This window comes from Oryctolagus cuniculus, chromosome 3 (genome assembly GCF_051225735.1).
Source record: "Oryctolagus cuniculus isolate XC-2025 breed Fujian yellow rabbit chromosome 3, ASM5122573v1, whole genome shotgun sequence".
Classification (NCBI taxonomy): domain Eukaryota; kingdom Metazoa; phylum Chordata; class Mammalia; order Lagomorpha; family Leporidae; genus Oryctolagus; species Oryctolagus cuniculus.
In genome coordinates this window covers 174264034-174290444 of record NC_142869.1, presented here as the reverse complement: position 1 = coordinate 174290444, position 26411 = coordinate 174264034, and the positions used below count along the sequence as shown (strand labels likewise).

General features: G+C 44.5%; 1 protein-coding gene across 2 annotated transcripts in view; it reads left to right on the top strand.

The window, feature by feature from the left end:
- The window catches only part of ZNF398 (zinc finger protein 398), a 38368-nt gene extending 14153 nt beyond the window's left edge, over window positions 1-24215 (top strand). For both annotated transcript variants that reach the window (XM_002711940.6, XM_089329565.1), the window contains exons 3-6: window positions 403-529; window positions 1054-1167; window positions 20216-20329; window positions 21570-24215. In XM_002711940.6, the coding sequence (XP_002711986.1) occupies window positions 403-529; window positions 1054-1167; window positions 20216-20329; window positions 21570-22723 (1509 nt within the window). In that variant the 3' untranslated portion in view covers window positions 22724-24215. The remainder of the gene's footprint in view (window positions 1-402; window positions 530-1053; window positions 1168-20215; window positions 20330-21569) is intronic.
- Window positions 24216-26411: the final 2196 nt, after the last annotated feature.

Below are 26411 nucleotides of genomic sequence, written 5' to 3'. Positions count from 1 at the left end.
GGGAACTGTCTCTATTTGACAGACTAGTGGAAGAACTAAAAACAACACAAAGAAAACAACTTGAGATTTCCTGGGGAGTGATGTTCTTGGAGAAAAGGCAGTTCATACAAGTGAAATCGTGTGGTATTTACATACATACTTTCTTACTGTTAGCCAAGACTTGGATGCGCCTCAAGAAAAGGTACCAGCTGCAGGCAGCATTGCCTGAGTGTTAGGATTTTGGGATTGTAGTAGTGGCAAGTGGGCATTAAAGGAAACAGTTTTAGAGATACTTAGAATATTTTCTACCAGCTTTTTGAGAAGGTAAAAAAATAATGAAAGGGACTAATTATGGAGGAAAAAAGAGTTACTGAACGACTGGGTGGTAATGGGAGGGACTAATCCCTGTGATTGTAATTTCAGGTGCCTGTGGCATTTGATGATGTCTCCATCTACTTTTCCACTCCAGAGTGGGAAAAATTAGAAGAATGGCAGAAGGAACTTTACAAGAATATCATGAAGGGCAACTACGAGTCTCTCATCTCCATGGGTGAGGCTGAGTTGGCACCCTTTGAATGAAGTGACAGCAACTCCAAGAGGGCTCCACACAGTCCCTTCTCCTCGCTCTCTGTCCTCACATACTTCTGATTCTGGTTCAGACCAAAGCTGACCCTTTCACAGTTGCCAGATAGGAAATAATTACCTCTGCCTTTGCCAGATCACAGGACAGAGAATGAAGTCCAGTGTGCCCCGTGGTGGTTTTCATGGGTTAACCTTCACCTTTGAATAGAGTTTACTGCTTCCCCACGGGGCACCCTGCGTTTTCAATGAAAGGAACAAGTGAGTAGTGCCAGCAGCACCTGGACTTTTCCCACACATTACGTCTTTTTTCTCCTTTCCTGAGTTGATATCAACCGTGGTGGGAGGTGGGCAGATGGGCGAAGTGTTGTGGAATCTTAAAAAAACTTTCCTGGCACCGTGAGCCTCAAAGATTGAGCTAAGCTTTGATGACCATTAGTTTGTCAAACTCATTTATCTCTTTGTCAACCCCACTATCCCTTTTGCTTCTCCTAGATTATGCCATGAATCAGCCTGATGTCTTATCTCAGATTCAACCAGAGGGAGAGCATCATACAGAGGATCAGGCAGGGCCAGAGGAAAGTGAGATTCCTGCAGACCCCAGCGAAGGTAAGTGGAGACTAGATGCACCGTGTGTCTCCCTTTTCTGGCAGGAAAGGGACTAAGTAAGCAAGACATTCAGTACTAAATCCACTAGATTCTGAATGGTTCATCAAGCATTTAAATATAAAAAGGAGTGAGGGATCATCTTGTTAAATGCTTTCACTATATCAATAGCACACATCTAAGGTTACTAAGGGGCTAGTGTTGTGGCATCACTTGGGAAGCCTGCATCCCCTGTCAGAGTGCTAACTTGAATCCCGGCTCCTCTGCTCTGATCCTGCTAATATGCCTGGGAAGGCAGTGGACCATGGCCCAGGTATTTGGGCTCCTGCCACTCACATGGTAGACTGAGATATAGTTCCTGGCTCCTAGCTTCAGTTTGGCCCAGCCCTGGCTGTTGCAAGCATTTGAGGAGTAACCCAGGAGATGGAAGATCTCTCATATCTCCCTGTCTCTCTGTCGCTCTGCATTTCAAGTAAATGTTGTGAAAAAGGTTGTTAATTACATTCTCTGACAGAGGTATTAGCTATTTGGTAAAATAAACATGTTTTTTAAAAGGACATAGTCATGCTCATCTGGAGTGCAGTGGCATGAGATAAATGTATACACGGCCCCTCCAAAGTACAAAAGGGACTGTGAGTCTATGTGATTCCCCCACTGTGCATTTGACTAGTGGCAACTGGCTTTTGTCAGGTCTGGAGGACAAGCTTAATATTGTGTGGGAAAGACTGCTAGCTAAAATCTAGTTGTACTGTTTCTCTCACATTCTGCTGTTGCTGTTATTAAAAAATTCTTAGACTTTTTTTTTTCTGGATAGAAACTTACAAAAATTTCATCCTTCAGACATCTTATAACTCACCCCATCCTATGTACTTTAATTTTTTCTAGCATTTTATTATGAAAAATTTCAATCAGAAAAGTTGAAATAATTTTTTTTAAAGATTTATTTGTTTGTTTGAAGGACAGAATTACAGAAAAGCAGAAAGAGGGAGGGAGAGGTCTTCCATCCACTGGTTCACTCCCCAGATGGCTGCAACAGCTAGAGCTGGGCTGATCTGAAACCAGGAGCCAGGAGCATCTTCTGGGTCTCCCAAATGGGTGCAGAGGGCCCAACGACTTGGACCATCTTCTGCTGCTTTTCCAGGCCATAGCAGAGAGCTGAATTGGAAGTGATGCAGCCTGGACTCAAACTGGTACCCATATGGGATGCCAGCACTACAGGCAGTGGCTTTACCCGTTACATCACAGCACCAGCCCCAAATTTGAAATAACTTTACAGTGAATACCTATATATCTAGCACTTAGATTCTACTGCTAACATTTTACCATCCTTACTGTGCATATATCCATCTCTGCATCCATCCATCCATCTATCCATCCATTTTATTGCCAGTGCATTTTAAACTCAGTAGAGGGGCTGGCATTGGGGTTTAGAGGGTTAAGCTGTTGCCTGCAGCACCAGCATTCCATATTGGCACCATGTCTCGGCTGTCCCAATTCAAATCCAGCTGACTACCAATGGCCTGGGAAAAGCAATAGATGACCGAAATGCTTGGGCCCCTGCCACCCATGTGGAACACCTAGATGAAGCGCCTGGCTTTGGCCTGGCTCAGTGCTAGCCATTGCAGCCATCTAGGAAGGGTACCAGTGAATGAGAGATCTCTCTCTCTCTCTCTCCCTCTCTCTCTGTAACTCAGACTTTAAATATAAATAAATAAATAACAATCTTTAAAAAAGGGCCAGCATTGTAACGGAGCAGGTAAAGCTGCTGCCTGTAACACAAGCATCCCATGTGGCACCGGTTCAAGTCCCAGCTGCTCTATTTTTGATCCAGCTCCCTACTAATGTGCCTGAGAAAGTAGTGGGGGTGCCCCGTGTGCTTGGGCTCCTGCACCCATGTGGGACACCCAGAGGAAGCTCTTGGCTTCTGGTTTCATCTTGGCCCAGTGCTGGCCATTGCAGCTATTTGGAGAGTGAATCAGCAGATGGAAGACCTCTGTCTGCCCCTGCCTCTCTGTAACTTTGCCTTTCAAATAAATAAATCTTTTAAAGTAAAATAAAATCAGTAGACATCAGTACATTCCCCTTTAAATAGTTCAGCATAAATGTCATTAACTTAGAGTCCTTATTTGTTTTTCTTTTAAGATAAATTTTACATGTAATGAAATGTTCAAATCTTTTTTTTACTTTTTTTAAGATTTATTTATTTATTTAAAAGAGTTACAAAGAGCAAATGAGAGACAGAAGGATCTCTGACCTACTGGTTTCACGCTCCAAATGGCCACAGTGGTCAGAGCTGGGCTGATCGGAAGCCAGGAACCAGGAGTTTTTTTCTGGGGTTCCCATGTGGGTGTGGGGGCCCAAGCTCTTGGACCATTCTCTGCTACTTTCCCAGGCACATTAACAAGGAGCTGGATTGGAAATGGAGCAGCCGGTATTCAAACCAGTACCCATAAGGAATGCTGGCGTCCCAGGTGGCAGCTTTACCTGCTACACCACAACACCTGCCCCCAATATATATTTTTATTTTTAAGATTTATTTACAGGGCCAGTGCTGTGGCATAGTAGGTTAAGCGTCCATCTGTGGTGCTGGCATCCCATTTGCACACTGGTTCTTGTCCTTGTTGCTCCTCTTCCAATCCAGCTCTCTGCTAATAGTTTGGGAAGGCAGTGGAAAGTGGCCTAAATCCTTGGATCCCTGTACCCAGGTGGGAGACCTGGAAGAAACTCCTGACTCCTGGCTTCAGAATGACACAGCTCTGACCATTGTGGCCATTTGGGGAGTGAACCAGTGGATGGAAGATCTATCTATCTCTATCTCTCCTTCTCTCTGCCTCTCAAATAAAATAAATCTTAAGAAAAGGAGACTATTTATTTGAAAGGCAGAGTTATGGAGAGACAGAGAGACTCAGAGAGAGGTCTTGCATCCACTGGTTCACTCCCCAGAGGGCCACAATGGCCAGTGCTACATCAAATAAAAAGCCAAGAGTTTTATCTGGTCTCCCACATGGGTAGCAGAGACCCAAACACAGGCCATCCTCCACTGCTTTCCCCAGGCCATTAGCCAGGAATGGCAAAGGGAGCTCCTAAGACATAAACCAGCTCCCATATGGGATGCTGGCGTCGTAGGCCGTGGCTTTACCTGCTGCAGCACAACACCAGCCTGAAATGTTAAAATATAAAGTGTACATTCTTGAGTTTTAATCAATGCATATATCTGCCATACATTATATTATTAAGAATGTTTGATTATTTTAGGCAATGCAACAGGTTGAATATAATTAATATCTATATTAAGGATATATGTAATAGAGTTAAAATAATAATACCAGTAAGGATGGGTGATTTGATTGCAGAAAGAATCCTTATTGGAAATACCTTTTTGGTTTACATTATTGGTGTTTTCATTTTTGGCGATGGATAAAAAAGAAATAATTTGCTTTTGTAAGCATGTATCAGAGTTTCATTTAGCTACCATCTTGTTTATTTTTACCTTGGTTTTTTGAATTCCATTTTAAGTCAACCTATATACTTTATTTTTACTGAAAATTAAGTGTTGAATTTATCTAATACTCTGATTTTGTTCTTTACAGCCTTAGTGTACATTAGTAATTATCAACCTAAATGTTTGCTGGAACTTGAGGATTCATATAACTTGGGCTAGTTAATTTATAGCATTTAAAACAACAACAACAAAATTGTATCTTTGTATTTCCCCTTTAAGGTTTGATTATATATTCACTTATTTCAATTTTCTTTTGGTTGCGCACATTGTCAACTTGGAAAGTGAGAAGACTTTAAACTGGCCTTTGCCCCCTTCCAATATGGTCTCAATAGTGTACTTATTGTCTTTAAGAACATGTGTTCCTGGGTCTGTTGGGGGTCACCAAGACCTCTGTTGGGTTTGTTGATTTGCTAGGAGGATTCACAGGATTAAGCAGATGGTCTATTAATGGCTAAGATTTCTTACAGCAAAATCATACAAAGGAATATTAGCAAAGAGAAAAGGCACATGGCGGGAAGTCTGGAAGGAATCAGATCAATCAGAACTTCCCAGAGTCCTTTCCAAAGAGTCTCACAGGACACAGTTAATTCTTTCAGCGATGAGTTGTGACAACACCTACAAAATATTGTCTACTAGAAAAGCTTGCTAAAGATTCAGTGCCTGAGTTTTTTACTGGGTGCTTATTACAAGCACCTCCTGCCTAGCACATACCCAAATTCCAGGCTGCCAGAAGGAGCGTGTAAACCTACTACCTGACAAATAGTTTAGGCATAGTGAGCCGCCTTATCATTTAGAGAAAAGTTTATGTCAGTGTAGGGAAGAGTTTGCCAGCCAAGGGCTAATCCTGTAAGCAGATTTCAGGATAGGCAGTCTGAAGCCTGTTTTTAATTTTCCTCCCAACACTTTAAGGGATCCTGGTTCCTTTCAGTGGAAAATAGTGTTTAGTCATTATCTGATCATTAAGGTGTGTAAAGCTTGTTCAGCACAAGTTCTAGGTGGGGGACACTAATGCAAGGCCAACTTAAATGTTTTAAAATATCATGTAATTTGTTAGACCAGTGTGTTTATTTTGGAATATTGGTACACTTTGTAACTTTCTAAACTATACCTGGATTTTGTCCATATTTCCTATGAAATAAAATCAATAATATATTATTGTATTATTTCATTTAGAACTTTAGGGAGAATTAATTGTGCATTTTAATTGAGAACATAGAATGGGAGCAAGCTGGTAGCTGAGTAAGATTCTCCACTACTCATCTCCCCATAGAGACATCAATTTGAACAGCTATTCACATGCCAAACTACCTTTACAAGAGCTGGGAAAGCCAAGTGAGAGACCACTGTGGCTGGTTTAGTATAATAATAATCAAAGATGCATTGAAGAAAGCAGGAAGGAAAGAGTTCCTGTATCACCCATGCGCCAGCTCCAGACAACATGGAGTATAGAGATGCTTTCTTCTTGAGTGAGGAAGAGGGAATTAAGTCCAGGCCTTCCAACCCAGCCCAGTACCAAGCCTTCTATGGTAAAACCTAGAATATCATGGTCCCTGACCCAGGCTAGTACCCATGGTCTGAGTCTTGAAACATGTTAGCCAGATGACTCAGGGACTGCCCGTACCACCTCATCCCCAGCCTCAGACACTGTTAAGGTCACATTCTTATTATGGATGTTCCAGAAGGAGAAAGGAAAGGAAAAGGCATAGAAAACCCCTTCAATAAGTAGTTATTGAACTTCTCAAATTTTAGGAAAGAGACAGATACCCTCATCCAGGAAGCTCAAAGGACTCTTTTTTATTTTTATTTTTTAAGATTCTATTTATTTATTTATTTGACAGGTAGAGTTACAGTGAGAGGGAGAGACAGAAAGAGAGGTCTTCTGTCTGCTGGTTCACTCTCCAAATGGCCTCAATGGCCGAAGCTGTGCCAATCCAAAGCCAGGAGCCAGGAATTCCTCCCAGTTTCCCATGTGGGCACAGGGGCCCAAGGACTGGGGCCATCTTCTACTGCTTTCTGCTTTTTCAGGCCATAGCAGAGAGCTGGACTGGAAGAGGAGCAGCCGGGACTAGAACCGGCACCCATATGGGGCACTGACGCCACAGGCGGAGGATTAACCTATTGCACAACATTGCCAGTCCCTCAAAGGACTCTTAAGATTTGACCAAAAAAAAAAAACAAAAACAAAAAAACAAAACAAAACAACAACAACAACAAAAACCCTGAAGCGTACTGTAGTCAGCCAGTCAAAAATACAAGACAGGTATCTAAAAAACAAGAGAAAGGCATAAAGTCACTTTTTTTTTTAATTTTTTTTTATATATATTTTTTTTGACAGGCAGAGTGGACAGTGAGAGAGAGAGACAGAGAGAAAGGTCTTCCTTTGCCGTTGGTTCACCCTCCAATGGCCACCGCGGCCAGCGCGCTGTGGCCGGCGCACCGCGCTGATCCGATGGCAGGAGCCAGGAGCCAGGTGCTTTTCCTGGTCTCCCATGGGGTGCAGGGCCCAAGCACCTGGGCCATCCTCCACTGCACTCCCTGGCCACAGCACAGAGCTGGCCTGGAAGAGGGGCAACCGGGACAGAATCCGGCGCCCCAACCGGGACTAGAACCCGGTGTGCCGGCGCCGCAAGGCGGAGGATTAGCCTAGTGAGCCGCGGCGCCGGCCGGCATAAAGTCACTTTTAAAAGAATCTCCAGGGGCCGGCGCCATGGCTCCCTTGGTTAATCCTCCGCCTGCAGTGCCAGCATCCCATATGGGCACCGGGTTCTAGTCCCGGTTGCTCCTCTTCCAGTCCAGCTCTCTGTTGTGGCCCGGGAAAGCAGTGGAGGATGGGCCAAGCGCTTGGGCCCCTGCACCCACACGGGACACTGGGAGGAAGCACCTGGCTCCTGGCTTCGGATTGGAACTAGCAGCCCTTTGGGGGATGAACCAACAGAAGGAAGACCTTTCTCTTGTCTCTCTCTCTCTCATTGTCTATAACTCTACCTGTCAAAAAAAAAAAAGAATCTCATTTGATTAACTTCAGACTTCTCAAGAAACTTTAGGAGACATGAGATAAAATGCTAAGGCCTGAAATAAAAATTTGCCAGCAAAGAATACTATACTTAACAAAGGATCCTTCAGAATTGAAGGAGGAAAAAAAACTTCCATGTTAAGCAAAAACTGAAAGAATGTATCACCGTAAGACAGGCCCTGCAAGAATGCTTAAGAGAGTCGTACAGAATTGAAAAGGTGAAAATTACGAGCACGAGAATACACGATATTATAAATCCCAGTGGTGGAGAGGTACACAGAAGAGAAGGATAGTGATTCCTTTTTTTTTCTTTTTTCTGGATTTGATTTACCATATATTTCATTAAAGGTTTTTCTACTTGTACTAATTAGGACTATAGTACTGTATTTTTTTTTTCCTTGTACTCATTAGGTTTTTTATCAGGGTAATGTTCTCTTAAAATGAGTTGGAAAGTTATTATTTTCTGTTTGCTGAAAAAAATTGTTTTAAAATTTTTATTTCTATGACTTAAAAATATTTATTTGAAAGGCAGAGTTACAGAGAGAAGGGAGAGGTAGAGAGAGATCTTAACATCCACTGGTTGTGAGAGAGAGAGAGAGAGAGAGATCGATTGATCTTCTGTTTCACTCCCCAAATAGCTGCAAGAGCCAGAGCTGGCCCTGGCCAAAGCTAGGAGCCAAGCTTCATACAGGTCTCCCACATGGGTGCAGGGGTCCAACCACTTGGGTCATCTTCCGCTGCTTTCCCAGGCACATTAGCGGGGAGCTGGGTCAGAAATGGAGCTGTGGCATAGCAGGTAAAGCTGCCGCCTGGAGTGCCAGCATCCCATATGGGTGCCGGTTCAAGTCCTGGCTGCTCCACTGTGATCCAGCTCTCTGCTGTGGACTCTAAAAGCAGTAGAAGATAGCCCAAGTCCTTGGGCCCCTGCACCCATGTGGGAGACCCAGAAGAAACTCCTGGCTCCTGGCTTCAGATCAGCACAGCTCTGCCTGTTGTGGCCATTTGGAGAGTGAACCAGTGGATGGAAGTCTTCCTCTCTTTCTCTGCCTCTCTCTGTCACATTCTGCCTCTCTCTAACCCTTTTGAATACATAAATAAATAAATAAATCTTTAAAAAAAATGGAGCATCTGGGACTGGAACCAGTATTCATATGGGATGCCAACATTGCAGTCAATGGCTTAACCTGCTGTGCCACAACACCAGCACCTACTCTAAATTACAGTAATTGTACATATTTATTGTGATACTGTATATATGTGTGATGATCAGGTCAGAGTAATCGGAGTATCTGTCACCTCAGACATATTCAATTTCTTTGTGTTGGGATCCATTATTTTAGTTTTTATTATTTGAGAGGTACAGAGGGAAAAAAGAGCTCTCATTGGCTGGTTTACTCCCCAAATGATTAAATGGCTGGGGCTGGGCTGAAGCCAAAATTTGTAGCCAGGAACACAATCCAACCACACGTGTGGTTGACAGGAACTCAGTTGCTTAAGCCATCACTACTACTCACAAGGTCTGCATTGCCAGCAAGCCAGAGTCAGAGCTGGAACTGAACCTAGGCTCCCTAATGTGAAATGTCCATGTCTTAACCACAGGCCAAACACCTGCCCTGGGAGCAGTATGTTGTCACCTGAAGAAGTCAGGTCACCATTGAGTTGTAACTCAGCCTATAAGAGCTTTGCAGAAATCCTAGAACCTCAAATTTCCAGTCCCTTTTCAGAAAGTTCGAGTCTGTATATACTTATACTTAAAATAACATTTAAATAATATAGTCATTAAAATTTTATATAATTCTTCTAATCAGCCTTTCTAATTTTTACCACTTTCAAACCTAAACTTAGCATTTACTCAGTTCCTCTCATCTGATCAATATTTATGGTTTTTTTTTTCCTTTATTCTCTTTCTCCGAAGCTGGCTGCTTAAATAAACCAGATTTTACTTTCATTTTCTGTCTTAATTATGCATTGTTGGAATTCCTCAAGCTTGTGAAGAATGTTTCAAGGGCCACTGTGTACTGGCACTGGCAGCAGTTGCCATACTATCATATATTGGTGTCTGTATCATACCATCCTCGTATGCAAATTCTCCAGCTCCTTACCTCCGCCACTCTCACAAAATTGTAATAGACACTACAGTATTCTGTGTATGTGCTGAGAATCAATTATTTAATAAAACATTTATTTGTATTGATCTAGTTTTTTAAGATTTATTTTACTTGAAAGGCAGAGACTGAGAAAGAGATCTTCCACCTGCTGGTTCACTCCCCAAATGGCCACAATGGCTGAGGCTGGGCCAGACCAAAGCCAGGAGCCCAGAACTCCATCTGGGTCTCCCATGTAGGTGGCAGGGGTCCAAGCACTCGGGCTGTCTTCCATTGCTTCCCCAGGTGCATTAGCAGACAGGGAACAAAAGCAGAGCAACTCAGATTCCAACTGGTATTCCAGTCTGGATGCCAGTGTTGTAAGTGGCTGCTTAACCGATGTGCCACAACACTAGCTCCTCTAGTTATTTAGGGGAGCCTTGTAATGCAAAAGAAAGTGTTAACTTCTTAGGGGTTTCCCAAGTTCAGTAAGATATGCTTAGCCAGTGGACTCTAGTAATAACAGCCATTTATGTTTCTTTAGGACTGGCTTATTGTTTTAGCTTTCTGTAGCTTTTACCATTGGCAGCACTAGTGTAACACAAGACTGGAAAGGATACAAGTACTCATGAATTGGGACTCTTGAATAAACAGTGGTATAGTATAACTATCAAAAGGGAGTGAGAAAGCTCTTTACTGCTCTAGAAAGGTCTCTAGAACCCATTGTTAAATGGAAAACCAAGGTATAGAAGTTTGTATAGTGTGCCACATTATGTGAATTTATATGTATATATATTTATGTATTTACAAAGAAATAATTGAAGATTAAAACAAAAACAATATGGCTACCCATCCAGGGAGTGAATGAACAGAGATGGAAGCTAGACTTTCCTAAACATATTTATTTTATAGTTTTGCTTTTAGAATCTGTAAATATTTTACTTAAGAAACAACAACATTTATAAATGAAACACCTGCTAAAACAATTAAACCTAATTTGTAAGGGACTGGAGACATAAATACATACAGAAGATTCATTTGAAATGTCTTTCAAACATGTTTTAACTATGTATCCCTAGAGGATATATCTTAAAAACTAGAAGAACCACAGAAACTTTTGAGTTCAAATTTTTGTCAGTGATATTGATATTTTTTCTAATATATATATTACTTCACATACTTATTTTTTTATTTTTTTTATTTTTTTTTGACAGGCAGAGTGGACAGTGAGAGAGAGAGACAGAGAGAAAGGTCTTCCTTTGCCGTTGGTTCACCCTCCAATGGCCGCCGCGGCCGGCGCGCTGCGGCCAGCGCTTCGCGCTGATCCGATGGCAGGAGCCAGGAGCCAGGTGCTTTTTCCTGGTCTCCCATGGGGTGCAGGGCCCAAGCACCTGGGCCATCCTCCACTGCACTCCCTGGCCACAGCACAGAGCTGGCCTGGAAGAGGGGCAACCGGGACAGAATCCGGCGCCCCAACCGGGACTAGAACCCGGTGTGCTGGCGCCGCTAGGTGGAGGATTAGCCTAGTGAGCCGCGGCGCCGGCCCCATACTTATTTTTTAATTATTTATTTACTTAAAAGCTCCCAGCTGCTGCTGGTTCACTCCCAACATGCCCGCAGTGGACCCATGCTGGGACTGAAGCAGGGGATGGTAACTCAAGCCAGGTCTCCCATGTTACCTCAGCCATCAGTACTGCCGTCCAGGGTCTGCTTCAGCAGGAAGCTGGAGCCAGACCCAGAGGCAGGCATTGCAGTAGGAGATGCCAGTGTGCTAACCACTAGGCTAAAGGCCTACTCCTATATAATATTATTTTGAAGTACATATTCAGATAAAGCAAATATTATGTTAATGTCATTAGGAATCAATATTATGGGAGTTAAGAGAGAACAGATACAAATATAAAAACAGGATTTATAGGGCCAGCGTTGTGGTATAGTGGGTTAAACTGTCACCTGCAATGCCAGAGTCTCACATTAGCACCGATTTGTGTCCCTGCTGTTCCACTTCTTTTATTTTTTTAAGAACGTGTTTATTTTACTTGAAAGAGTTATACAGAGAGAGAAGGAGAGGCAGAGAGAGGTCTTCTATCTGCTGGTTCATTCCCCAATTGTCCACAACAGCCAGAGATGCGCCAGTCTGAAGCCAGGAGCTTCTTCTGGGTCTCTCACTTGGGTACAGGGGCCCAAGGACATGGGCCATCTTCTACTGCTTTCCCAGGCCATAGCAGAGAGCTGGATCAGAAGTGGAGCAGTTGGGACTCAAACCAGTGCCCATATGGGATGCCGGCACTGCAGGTGGCAGCTTTACCAGCTATGCCACATTGCCAGCCCCATGCTGCTGTTCCACTTCTGATCCAATTACTTGCTGATGTGCCTGGGAAAGCAGTGGAAGATAGCACAAGTCTCAAGTCTCTGCCACCCACATGAGCAACCTGGGTGGGATTTCTGGCTACGCCACAGCGCCGGCCCCAAATAAATAAATCTTTTTTTTTTTTTTTTTTTTTTTTTTTGACAGGCAGAGTGGACAGTGAGAGAGAGAGACAGAGAGAAAGGTCTTCCTTTGCCGTTGGTTCACCCTCCAATGGCCGCCGCGGCCAGCGCGCTGCGGCCGGCGCACCGCACTGATCCGATGGCAGGAGCCAGGTACTTATCCTGGTCTCCCATGGGGTGCAGGGCCCAAGTACTTGGGCCATCCTCCACTGCCTTCCCTGGCCACAGCAGAGAGCTGGCCTGGAAGAGGGGCAACCAGGACAGAATCCGGCGCCCTGGCTGGGACTAGAACCCGGTGTGCCGACGCTACAGGTGGAGGGTTAGCCTAGTGAGCCACAGCGCCGGCCCAAATAAATAAATCTTCTAAAAAATAGTAACTGCAATGGATTGAAATTAATCAAATATATAAGATTCTGTGATAAACAGTACGAAAAGTCAAAACCACTTGAAGTCACATTTGAAGTTTGTTGGTAGAGTATTAACTCATTCAGAAAATTATTAAAAAGAAACAGGTTATATTTTAAGTCACTTTTTTTTTTTTTAAGATTTATTTATTTTGCTTGAAAGAGTTAGGCAGAGTCCGGCGCCGCGGCTCAATAGGCTAATCCTCCACCTTGCGGCGCCGGCACACCGGGTTCTAGTCCCAGTCGGGGCGCCGGATTCTGTCCCGGTTGCCCCTCTTCCAGGCCAGCTCTCTGCTGTGGCCCAGGAGTGCAGTGGAGGATGGCCTAAGTGCTTGGGCCCTGCACCCCATGGGAGACCAGGAGAAGCACCTGGCTCCTGCCTTCGGATCAGCGCGGTGCGCTGGCCACAGTGTGCCAGCCGTGGCGTCCATTGGATGGTGAACCAACGGCAAAGGAAGACCTTTCTCTCTGTCTCTCTCTCACTGTCCACTCTGCCTGTCAAAAAAAAAAAAAAAGTTACGCAGAGAGAGAGAGGTCTTCCATCTGCTGGTTCACTCCCCAGATGGCCCCAATGGCCGGAGCTGCGCCAATCCAAAGCCAGGAACCAGGAGCTTCTTCCGGGTCTCCCATGTGGGTGCAGGGCCCAAGGACTTGGGCCATCTTCTGCTTTCACAGGCCATAGCAGAGAGCTGGATCAGAAGTGGAGCAGCTGGGTCTCTGACTGGCACCCATTTGGGATGCTGGCACCGCAGGCGGCGGTTCACTCCCCAATGGCTGCTATGGCCGGTGTACTGCGCTGATCCGAAGGCAGGAGCCAGGTGCTTCTCCTGGTCTCCCATGGGGTGCAGGGCCCAAGTACTTGGGCCATCCTACACTGCCTTCCGGGGTCACAGCAGAGAGCTGGACTGGAGTAGGAACAGCTGGAACAGAATCCAGTGCCCCAACCGGGACTAGAACCCGGTGTGCCTGCGCCGCAGGTGGAGGGTTAACCAAGTGAGCCCTGGCGCCGGCCTCATTATAGTCTTAGAACTATGTATAAGAAATTTGTTACCTTTATATAAATAAAAGCCACTGTTTTAAGGAAAAGCTTTATAAAAAGTCCTCTTCCGGATACATAATGTCTCCCCTCTGCCTTTTTCTGTACATATACTAGTATTTGTTTATAAAAGTCTGGACAGAGGCAAAGGTGGCACTGCATTTCATCCAGTTTGGTCTTGCTTGGAGCTGAGTAGGAAGTTGTGAAGGCAGGCTGCCACAATCTGTGCTTTCCAGTCTCTCCATAGCCTGCCAGTCTTTGGGACTTTGGTCTTATTCAGTATCTTATTTCTGCTTTGGGTGCACCTTTAGATTGCCATGTTCTCTAATTTAGAAGACATTTGCTAGGACTAAAACCATACCATGCTTCGAGGCTTTTTTGAGAAATAACTTGAGAACTTGAATTTACTCCCTGGGCCTTGTGAACTTGCCAGCTTGTCCTTTTAAGCCATAGAAAGCAGTGTAGGTCCAGGCTGGCCTTGGCCTGGCAAGCACAGCTGTTTCTCTGTAAAGCCTCTGGAGGCTGTGCATTTTTTCTTTGAAAGAGAATCCCCATGTCCTGAAGGACTTCCAGATACTGTTCTCTTCCCTTCCCCGTGTTTATTTAATAAGCGGAATAATATGATCTCTTGGAAAGAGCCCAGACCTGGGAATCTGGATAGTACGTTTCTGGGGATCAGGTTCTGTGCTCAGACTGGCTTAGCCTTGTAACTCCAAAACTGTTTTGTTTCTTAATTAACATTAAAAAATTTTTTTTCTTAGTCTTCTTTCTTATTTTCTGGTGTATTTTAAAGCCAGTCTTTGATAACATGAGTGTTTATTTCAAGAACTTCCTCAATGACAATTTATTTAAATTCTGTATGCCACTTTATTTAAATGGAGGAAATATTCTCTGTTTCCTTTTTTCATGAACTAACTGAGAGAAAAAGGTGAAAATATTTTAAATGTTAAGAGTGTTAGTGGGCTGCTAGCATTGTGGCATAACAAGTAAAGCCACTGCCTGCTACGCCAGCATCCCATTGGTGCTAGTTCAAGACCTTGCTGCTCTACTTTCGATCCACCTCCTTGCTGATGTGTCTGGCAAAGCAGCAGAGGATGGCCCACATGCCTGGGCCTCTGCACCTTCGCAGGATACATGGAAGAAGCTCTGGGCTCTTGGTTTCGGCCTTGCCCAGCCATCCGTTTCAGCCACCTAGGGAGTGAACCAGCAGATGGGAGATAGCCCCCTCCCCACCCCAACCTGTGTCTCTTTGTAACTCTGCCTTTCAAATAAATAAATCTTTAAAAAAAATTAGTGGATGGGGCAGATGTTGTGGCATAAGAGTTAAACTGCTGGCTGGTGCCGCGGCTCACTAGGCTAGTCCTCTGCCTGCGGCGCTGGCACCCCAGGTTCTAGTCCCGGTTGGGGCGCCAGTTCTGTCCCTGTTGCTCCTCTTCCAGTTTAGCTCTCAGCTGCGGCCCGGGAGGGCAGTGGAGGATGGCCCAAGTGCTTGGGCCCTGCACCCGCATGGGAGACAAGGAGGAAGCACCTGGCTCCTGGCTTCAGATGGGTACAGCATAGCGGCCATTTGTGGGGTGAACCAACAAAAGGAAGACCTTTCTGTCTGTCTCTCTCTCTAATTCTGCCTGTCAAAAAAAAAAAAAGAAAAAAAAAAGTTAAACTGCTGATAGTAACACCAGCATCCCATATGGAGTGCTGGTTTAAGTCCCAGCTGCTCTGCTTCCAATCCAGTTCCCTGCTAATGTGCCTGGAAAAGCCGCAGACTATGACCCAAGTGCTGGGGCCACTGCCTCTCATGTAGGAGACCCAGATGGAGTTCCTGGCTCTTGGCTTCAGTCTGGCCATTGCAGCCATTTGGGGAGTGAATCTGTGGAGGAATGGTCTCTTTCTCTGTCACTCTGCTTTTCCAATAAATACATCTTTTAAAAAAGTGCTAATGAAGTTAAAGATGTATTATTTCTACATTATTTTAGACTATCAACTCTGAAATAAAAATAGTGATTTGGTTTTTTTTTTTAAGTTATATGAGTTTCATGTATTTCATATATACAGATTTAGGAACATAGTGGCACTTCCCCCCCACCCTCCCTCCTGCCCATGCTCCAACCTTCCCTTCTCTCCCTCTTGCATTCCCACTCTTAATTTTTTTTTTTTTAAGATTTTTTTATTGTATTTGAAAGTCAGAGTTACAGAGAGAAGGTCTTCCATCTGCTGGTTCACTCCCCAATTGGCCACAATGGCCGGAGCTGCGCCGATCTACAGCCAGGAGCTAGGAGCTTCTTCCAGGTCTCCCACACGGGTACAGGGGCCCAAGGACTCAGGCCATCCTCTACTGCCTTCCCAGACCATAGAGAAGAGCCCGATCGGAAGAGGAGCAGCCTGGTCTTGAACCAGCACCCATATGGGATGCCAGTGCTTCAGGCCAGGGTGTCAACCCGCTGTGCCACAGCACCGGGCCCCTACTCTTAATTTTTACATAGATCTGTCTTAAGTGTACTTAATAATTGTATAGTTAACCCTAATCTAGGTAAAAGAGTTCAATAAATAGTATGAAGAAAAAAAAGTTCCTCAGTGGAAGAGAAAACAATCTTCAAATCTCAAAATGTCTATTTCAATCCAATACATTACACTTCATGTACTCTATTAGTTACTTTGGATTAGGGAAAACATGCTATCTGTCTTTCTGGGTCTGTCTTATTTCACTAAGTATAGTAGTTTCCTGTTGCGTCCATCTTGTTGCAAAAGACAGATTTCTTTTTTTTTTTTTAAACAGCTGATTAGTACTCCATAGTGTATATAAGTGTATATATAGCATAATTTCTTTATCCAGTCAACAGTTGATGGACATCTGGGTTGATTCCATATCTTAGCTATTGTGAATTGTGCTGCAATGAACATGGGGTACAGATCACTTTTTCATGTACTGATTTCTTTGGTTTGGGTAAATTCCCAGGAGTGGGATGGCTGAATCATATGGTAGAGCTATATTTGGATTTCTGAAGTGTTTCCATACTGTCTTCCACAGTTTACATTCCCACCAACAGTGGACCAGGGTACCTTTCTGTCCACATCCTTGCCAACATTGTCGATTGTTGATTTCTTTATGAGAAAGCCATTCTAACGGGAGTGAGGTGAAACCTTATTGTGGTTTTGATTTGCATTTCCCTGATGGCTAGTGATCTTGAGTATTTTCTCAAGTGTCTGTTGGCCATTTGAATTTCTTTTCTTGAAAAATGTCTAATCAAGTCCTTTGCCTATTTCTTTTTTCTTTTTAAAGATTTATTTATTTATTTGAAAGTCAGAGTTACACAGAGAGAAGAGAGGCAGAGAGAAAGAGAGAGGTCTTCCATCTAATGGCTCACTCCCCAGTTGGCCGTAATGGCCAAAGCTGTGCTGATCCGAAGCCAGGAGCCAGGAGTTTCTTCCAGGTCTCCCCAAGGACTCGGGCCATCCTCTCCTGCCTTCCCAGGCCATAGAGAAGAGCTGGATCGGAAACGGAGCAGCTGGGTCTCGAGCCAGCGCCCATTTGGTATGCTGTTGCTTCAGGCCAGGGCATCAACCCACTGTGCCACATTGCCAGCCCTGTCCTTTGCCTATTTCTTAACTGGTTGTTTGTTTTGTTGTTACTGAATTTCTTGAGATTTTTTTTTTTTTTTTTTTTTTTTTTTTGGACAGTCAGAGTTAGACAGTGAGAGAGAGACAGAGAGAAGGGTCTTCCTTCCGTTGGTTCACCCCACAAATGGCCTCTATGGCCGGTGCGCTGTGCCAATCCGAAGCCAGAAGCCAGGTGCTTCCTCCAGGTCTCCCATGCAGGTGTAGGGCCCAAGCACTTGGGCCATCCTCCACTGCCTTCCCAGGCCACAGCAGAGAGATGGACTGGAAGAGGAGCAACAGGGACAGAATCTGGCGCCCCAACCAGTATGCCGGCGCCACAGGTGGAGGATTAGCCTAGTGAGCCGTGGTGCCGGCTGAGCTCTGTATAGATTCTGGATATTAACCCTTTATCAGTTGCATAGTTTGCAAATATTTTCTCCCATTCTGTTGGTTGCCTTTTCACTGCTGAGTGTTTCTTTTTCAGTGTAGAAGCTTCCCAGTTGATGTAATCCCATTTGTCAATTTTTACTTTGCCTGTGCTTCTGGGGTCTTTTCCAAGAAGTCATTGCCTATGTCAATGTTTTGCAGAATTTCCCCAGTGTTCTCTAGTGATTTGATGATATCAGGTCATAGATTTAGGTCTTAGATCCATTTTGAGTGGATTTTTGTGTAAAGTGTAAGATAAGGACCTGATTTCATACTTCTGCACGTGGAGATACAGTTTTCCCAGCAGCATTTGTTAAAGACTGTCCTTATTCCAGGGGTTGATGTTAACTCCTTTGTCAAAGGTAAGTTGGTTTTAGATGCGTGGGTTGATTTCTGGAGTTTCTATTCTGTTCCGTTGGTCTACAAGTCTATTTTTGTGCCAGTGCCAGGCTCTTTTAATTATAACTGCCCTGTGGTATGTCTTGAAATCAGGTATTGTGATGCCTCTGACTTTACTTTTGTTGTATAAGATTGCTTTAGCTATTTGAGGTCTCTTGTATTTCCATATGAATTTTAGCATCATTTTTTCTAGATCTGCAAAGAATGTCATTGGTATTTTGATTGGGATCACATTGAATCTGTAAATAGTTTTTGGTAGTATGAACATTTTGATAATGTTGATTCTTCCAATCCATGAACATGGAAGATTTTTCCATTTTTTAAATGTCTTCTTTAGTGCTTTGTAATTCTTATCATAGAGATCTTTCATTTAGGTCATTTTTTGTGAGGCCATTTACATTCAAGGTGACTATTGATAAGTAATGACTTTGCCCTGCCATTTTTCCATAAGTATTCCTGTTGTTTACTTTGGATTTCCTTTGTATTTTTACTGGGAGATTTTCTGCCTTCTCATTCATAATGATGGCTTTTTTTCTCTGTTTCTGTGTGTGGCACATTCTTAAGCATCTTTTGTAAGGCTGGACAAGTGGTGACAAATTCTTTCAATTTCTGTTTGTTATGGAAAATTTTAATTTCACCTTCATTCATAAATGAGAACTTTGCAGGGTATAGTATTCTGGATTGACAGTCTCTCTTTTAACATTTGGACTGTATCTCGCCATTCCCTTCTAGCCTGTAGGGTTTCTGACTAGAAGTCAGCCGTGAGTCTAATTGGAGATCCTCTGAAAGTAATCTGGCGTTTTGCTCATGCACATTTTAGAATCTTACTGATTTTTTAAAGATTTATTTATGTATTTGAAAGGCAGAGTTACAGAGAAGCAGAAGCAGAGAGAGAAAAAAAGAGAGAGAAGAGAGGTAAAGATTTTCCATTTGCTGGTTCACTCCCCAAATAGCCACAACCACTGGAGCTGGGCCAATCCGAAGGCAGGAGGGAGAAACTTCTGGGTCTCCCACATGGGTGCAGGGACCCAAGTATTTGGGCCATCCATTGCTTTCCCAGGTCTTCAGCCGGGAACTGTATTGGAAGTAGAGCAACCGGGACTTGAACCCTTGCCCATATGGGATGCTGGCACTGCAGGAAGAGGCTTAACCTACTATGCCACAGTACTGGCACCTGGTTGAGTCCATTCTGAGGAAAGTAAGAAGAGAAACAGGAACTGTGTTCTGATCCTAGCCATTAAGCTGTAGACTGTTCTGCTGTGTAAGTACCAGAAGCTTTGTGACCTCTCTGTGACCTGTCCTTTTCTGAATCTGTCACAAATGAATCCCATAGTTTAATTGTACTGGTGGTGTTATTGGAAGAGGACATTTGGTGGCAGTTGCAGGTTTGTTTTGTTTTTAAAGTTTTATTTATTTATTTGAAAGGCAGAGTTACAGAGAGGCAGAGAGAGAGGTCCTCCATCAGCTGGTTCATTCCCCACCCAGATGGCCACAATAGCCGTCGCTGTGCAGGTCCGAAGCCAGGAGCTTCTTCCAGGTCTCCCACATGGGTGCAGGGGCCCAAGTACTTGGGCCATCTTCCTCTGCTTTCCCAGGCCATAGCAGAGAGCTGGATTGGAAGTGGAGCTGCCAGTATGAACCGGCAATCATATGGGATGCCAGCACTGCAAGCGGTGGCTTTACCCACTGCGCCACAATGTTGGCCATGGTGATTTGTTTGTTTGTTTGTTTTGACAGGCAGAGTTAGACAGTGAGAGGGAGAGACAGAGAGAAAGGTCCTTCTGTTGGTTCACCCCCTAAATGGCTGTGCCGATCCAAAGCCAGGAGCCAGGTGCTTCCTCCTGGTCTCCCATGATGGTGATTTGTTTTTAAGGAACTCACTGGAAATAGAGGATCAAGCTGAGTATAACATGTGAAAATACATAAATCTAGCATCATTTTTAACTGGTTCTGCAGAGTTTATATGCATTTTTTAAAGGTTGGTTTAGTTTCATAGTTAAAAGTAAATATGTGGGCACATTTTAGTGTTCTACAAGCCAACATAATTATTTCACCTTCAGATTCAAGTCCCTGAAGGCCATTCTCCTTTTTCCTCACAAATAGAGCCTGGTATTTCAACCTCAGATATTCTGTCTTGGATTAAACAAGAGGAAGATCCTCAGGTTGGGGCCCCACAGGAGACCAAGGAGAGTGACATATACAAAAGCACATTTGCTGGTGAGTATTCAGTTGAAGAGACGTTCATGCCATGCTAGGAATGACTGAAAAAGCATATGAAATACATGGGCTTGGAGAGGCAAAAAAGTTGGAGAAGAATCAGAAAGAAAAAAAAATAGACATGCTCAAACAAGTTAGAATTAAAACTGAAATGTCACTAAAATAAATTTTAAGTGAGAAAACATGTTTAAGTGCAAACTCAAATTAAGAATTATCAGAGGAAGAAAAATAAGTGCTTACAGGTGGACAAAAGTATGAGGATAGGGAAAAACAGAAGAACATTTAACAGTCATAGGAAGAGAACAGAACAGAAATGAGGAGCGGGGTGGAGAGAGACAAGCAGTGGAAACAAAAACAGCATTGGGGAGGCACGATTGGGAATGTTAATTCCGAGCCCTCCTAGTGAAAGGCAGAAGAAACAGAAATATCTTAGTACCATCTATATGTTGACGGTTGAGTGACGGAAAAGATTCTCAAGGTCAGAAGAGACTCAATCATTTATCACTATTCAACTTAAGGCAGTCTTTTTCATATCTTCCATGCCCTGTGTTCTTCTAGACTCTAGGAAATAAAATGAAAAATAAGATAATTTTTGTCTTTCAAGAAACTTACACTGGGGACACATATTGATAAGCATGACTGTTAAGTGTCAAGGGTGAGTGAAATGGATCTTATTTTAATTTAGATATTTAGATAAGGCCTGAGGAAGAATTAAAGACAGACTTAGGTCTTAGACGATTGATATGGTATAGTCAGGTATAATCTGGGAAGAGAGAGAAAGAAGGGAAGAATTCTCCAAAAAAGAGGGCAGAATGAACAAAGATGCAGAAGCAGAATTATGTTGTTAATTGGGGAACGTAGAGCCAGCTGATTACATGGAAGGATTTAACTGATAGACTAGCAAGAAGCGGGAGTAAAGAAATGTGTGATTTGAGGCTTTGTCACAACAGGCAACACAGAATTCTTGAGCAGAGACCAAACATAATGAACGTAATGTGGGAAGATTGGTGCCAAGGTTTTTCCTTTCCTAAGCAGGTAGCATCAAAGAGGTACACTGTTAAATACTGTGAGGACTTGCCACAGGGACTACAGATGCCTTGATCATTATCACACCTCCACTGAGTTTCTTATCTGAGCCAAATTAAGAGCTTGGAGCAGTTTGTTGGAGCTGGGCAGGAACATAGGAGAGCTGCTAGTGAAACAGGTATTGATAGGTGTAATCCTGCGTCCTTTCTTTCAGATGAAGAGCTTGTCATCAAAGCTGAAGGCCTTGCGAGAGCCTCCTTGTGCCCTGAGGTCCCAGTCACCTTCTCTTCTCCACCACCGGCAGCAAAGGATGCTTTTTCAGAGGTGGCTTTCAAAAACCAGCAGTCTGCACCTGTGACACCTTTTGGACGTCCAGCCCCTGACCTGCCTGAAGCCTCTGAGGGACAAGTGACTTTCACTCAGTTGGGTAGCTACCCTCTCCCACCCCCAGTGGGGGAGCAGGTGTTTTCATGCCACCACTGTGGCAAGAGCCTCAGTCAAGACATGTTGCTCACGCACCAGTGTAGCCATGCTGGTGAGCACCCCTTACCCTGTGCCCAGTGCCCTAAGCACTTCCCCCCTCAGGCTGACCTTAGTAGCACCTCCCAAGACCATGCCAGTGAGACGCCGCCCACCTGCCCGCACTGCGCGAGGACTTTCACTCACCCATCAAGGCTCACCTACCATCTTCGGGTCCACAATAGCACTGAGCGCCCTTTCCCCTGCCCTGACTGCCCCAAGCGTTTTGCCGACCAGGCCCGACTCACCAGCCACCGACGAGCTCATGCAAGCGAGAGGCCCTTCCGCTGCACCCAGTGTGGCCGAAGCTTCAGCCTGAAGATCAGCCTCCTGCTCCACCAGCGTGGCCATGCACAGGAGCGGCCTTTCTCCTGCCCTCAGTGTGGCATTGACTTTAACGGCCACTCGGCCCTGATCCGCCACCAGATGATCCACACGGGCGAACGCCCTTACCCGTGCACTGACTGCAGTAAGAGCTTCATGCGCAAGGAGCACCTGCTGAACCACCGGCGGCTGCACACGGGAGAGCGGCCCTTCAGCTGCGCTCACTGCGGCAAGAGCTTCATCCGCAAGCACCACCTCATGAAACACCAGCGCATCCACACGGGCGAGCGGCCCTACCCCTGCTCCTACTGCGGCAGAAGCTTCCGCTACAAACAGACGCTCAAGGACCACCTGCGTTCAGGCCACAGCGGAGGCTGCGGAGGTGACAGTGACCCATCTGGGCAACCGCCCGACCCTCCTGGTCCCCTTTTACCTGGGCTGGAAACCTCCGGCCTAGGCGTTAACACCGAGGCTCTAGAGACCAACCAGTGGTATGGGGAAGGAAGTGGAGGGGGAGTTTTGTAAACCTCTGTGGCTTCATGGTTATCTGTACTCACAGCAGGGCAGAAAACCCAAGAGAAGGCCCAGGAGCCCCTGTGTCACCCATGCTATTGAGTGCATGAAGGAATTTGGGGCCCTCTACATTTGACTAGAAGCATACTTGTGTCAGAACTTCACAATATTACAAGAAACCATGTTTGAAACCCAGAAAGACCTGGAAAGGAGCCCAACATCCTCATCTTTTCAAAGATACTACAAAAGCAGAAGTTAGAATGTTGCAGAGAGCTTGGAAAGCAAGATTTGGCCTCTGGTTGTCCTGTTGTCTTTTACCACTGAGTAACAGATTAATAATAGTTTGCATCTCTAGATAGACAGGTGCAGAGGAAGCACCTCCAAAGCTTAAAGCCCATCATGAGACATGAGAATGTTTAACTAAAATCCTTTCATTCATTCCTTGATAGGTAAGATGGTTAACGGGAGAAAATGCTTAAACCACCATTCATGTTACTGTTTCCTATCTCAAAACCAGCTAAGATCTGTTCACGCATCCCTGTAGCTGCCTTTGCTGAAATATAATAACTCAAGACTGCCTTCCTGGGTTTCCTAAATTGATTCTTCTAATACATTGTATTTAATATTGGGTGAAAAAGAAATTTGACTTTAAAAGCAAGGGCATCAGTTATTTTACTGGCTTGAATTGAAACTTGTGGTTTCTTGTACTTGCATTTAAACTGCTAGAAACCTTTGCCAAGGTCCTGTTTAAAAATTGGGAGTGGTGTTCTCAGCCCTATCTTTAAAAGCTGGAGATCCCAGAGAAATAGCTGGCATAGCAATGACAGCTCAGCCTAAAATGTGTGCTTGCACCGTGTTTTTAGAGTCATTTATGTCAAGTTCTCCCTTATCTTTTCCAAGCCTGTGAGCTTGCTTTTCCGTTTTTGCTCTTTGATATTCTTGACAATCATCAGCAACAAAGATCACAGCACTTTCTAAAAGTATTACGGGGTTTCAGAAAGTGCCAGTGAACCTTCAGCTTTTACTTCCTCGGTAGTGAGATGATAGTGGTGTTGAAATGCAGCTTTCCTGAGCCAGTATAGAGTGTAAGTTCACCCCATCTGGCTCTGCCCTGTTGACAGTAGATTGAGGAACTTCCTAGATCACTGAGAGCTAAGCACTGTCTATAGATAAGGACAGCCTGTTCCTGCTTGTTTTGCTTTTAGGGATCTTGGCTACCATGTGTTTTCTCCGGGGCATTCAATCACCTGGGAGCGTCTGAACCTTTTACTATTCCTAAGTGACTTTGCACCTGGGTATAAGTCCTTTTCCCTTTAGAGATCTCAAATTTTGACTTGCAAAATGAGGTTGTTGAAAGCAAAGAAATGAACCTTTAGAAACTAAAAAGAAAGAAAACCTTGTGATACATTCCTTCTCCTGCCAAAATTCTGTCTGTATCTTTGGCTTCTGTCCACACAAAGCCAAATAAAACAGCAAAATCAAAGCAGAGAATTTCTTGCTGAAACTTGACTGAAATCAATTTGATTTGTTGTTTTGCTTGCAGCCTGAAGTAGGTAGAAGACAGAGTATGGAGAAGCCTGTGTGTTGGGCAGAAAAACGATTTAACCCTGCACTCTCTTGTTTACCCTGAATCTTTCCAAGATGCTTGGAACAAGACTTTAGAGTATTTAGATAGGATACTTGCTTGATGAAATGGTAAGGAAGACCCATTTTTTTCCTTATCACCTAGCTCAACATTCACTCTCCCTGCTACACTAGGAAAAGGTGTTAGCCCGGCTAGTTCTCCTCCTGTCTGCACATGCTGCTCGTTAGAATAACCACATCTATGAAGAATCTGCTCTGTGGCATTCACAGTACAGGGGCAATAGGAGACATAAGCATGTGTGTGAGACCTGACCTGCTGTCTTAACTTACAGCCGACAGGCAATGAAAAAGTCCAAGGGGACAGAACAAGACAGATGACAGGCAGTGTTGAAATAAGGAACTTTGTAGCCAGGACCTAGGTCCACACCATGGGAAAACTTGGAGGTTCTGTGAATCCCAAAGCCAGAGTTCTAGCTTCATTTGTGACCCCTTAGGAACTTGAGATTCAGCTTCAGTTCACACCTTGATTTCCCCGGTGAAAAGGGGAGAGTTGGTGCTGTCTTGAGGTGGTGAACTCCCTTTTCTGAATGGATTTGAGTATTTGCCACAATATGCTGCAGGGTGGATTCCTACTAGGGGTAATGAGGGAGTAGGTCACATCTAAAAAATTTTTTTTAAACTCAAATATTTGCTGAGGACACAGGTTTCTAATGAAAAAGACCTATGGTGTAAAATGTTGCAGCTGGAGTAATTCCTTCCATAAGGAAATATAGCCAGCAGGAACATAAACTTCAGCCAAAACAGCACAGGTCAAATACCACTGGAGCAAAAGCCATAAAGCTGAATGAAAGGAAATGCGCATGTCATTCCAAAATGATGGAAGGTGGGATCCTAATCTTCAACCGTGGTACGAAGTAGGAAGCTCAGCTCTTGTACATTCTGTTCTGTTCCTTAATCAGTTCCCTACCAGGTCAAACTCCAGGTAAGCTCCTAGAGTTGGTTTGCCAAGATTCAGGAGTGGTTAAGTACAGTGGATTAGTGGTCAAGTCAGCAAAGCTTCAGCATGAGGAGAAACCGTTGGCCTATCAGGTGCTCCTGAGAAAAACCACGTGTTTACCTCTGCAGTTAAAGAAGTACTTGAGGACAAGTTGTCATGAGCAGACAGGAAAGAGGAGAGACCCAGAAATGGGCTCTTGCTCTGTCTGTCTTGTGAGCTAAGACATCAGTACTGTCATACACAGGTCCCATCTCCTCAGAATGGATCCAGCTTCACTCCTTGCTTGCTAGGATTTTCATTGCTACCTTTGGATGAGCCTCTGGTTCACCCACAGATGTGAAAATAAATTACAGTTGATTTTTAGAAAGTAAAGTAAGATGACTCATCCTTTTCCGCTGGACATCTGGTGTTGGAAATGTCTTAGCTGGGCTCTAGTTAGAGGAGTGTTCTACATAACTTCTCATTAATAGTGAAGTCCGCAAAACTCCTGTTGGGGGACAGTGCCAGGCTTCTCTTGGGAGTGTTTGTTTATTTGAGAGGTAGAATTATGGACAGAGAGAGGGAGAGACAGATCTTCCATCCGTTGCTTCACTCCCCAATATCTGCAATGGCCAGAGCTGGTCTGAACCGAAGTCGGAGGCCGGGAGCTTCTTCTGGGTCTCCTACGCGGGTGCAGGGGCCCAAGCACTTGGACTGTCTTCTGCTTTCCTAGGCCATCAGCGTGAAGCAGGTGGGACATGAACTGACACCCTTATGGATGCCCGCGCTGCAGATGGAGGCCCAGCCTACTATGCCACAGTGCTGGCCCCCGTTGGGAGCGTTTCTCAGAGCTAGGTGTCCATGCCTATCTTATCTAGGACCGGACCCTGTGGCTTACTGGGCAGTAACAGGTGCTCGCTGTCTCAGACCACGGTTGCCTCGTTGATGTTCCTTTATCTATTCAGTCCAAATAGGATGGAAATCCCAAATTTCTGCTCAGATTTCCTCTGCGGGGGAGGATATCCATGTCTTAGAAATCCCAGCAGTTGCCTGGAGGCTGCTCAGTAACAAGAAGGAAAAGCAAATCTTCACTTTCCCTGCTCCCCCCAAAAATAAATAACAGGCTCACAGATGAAGACC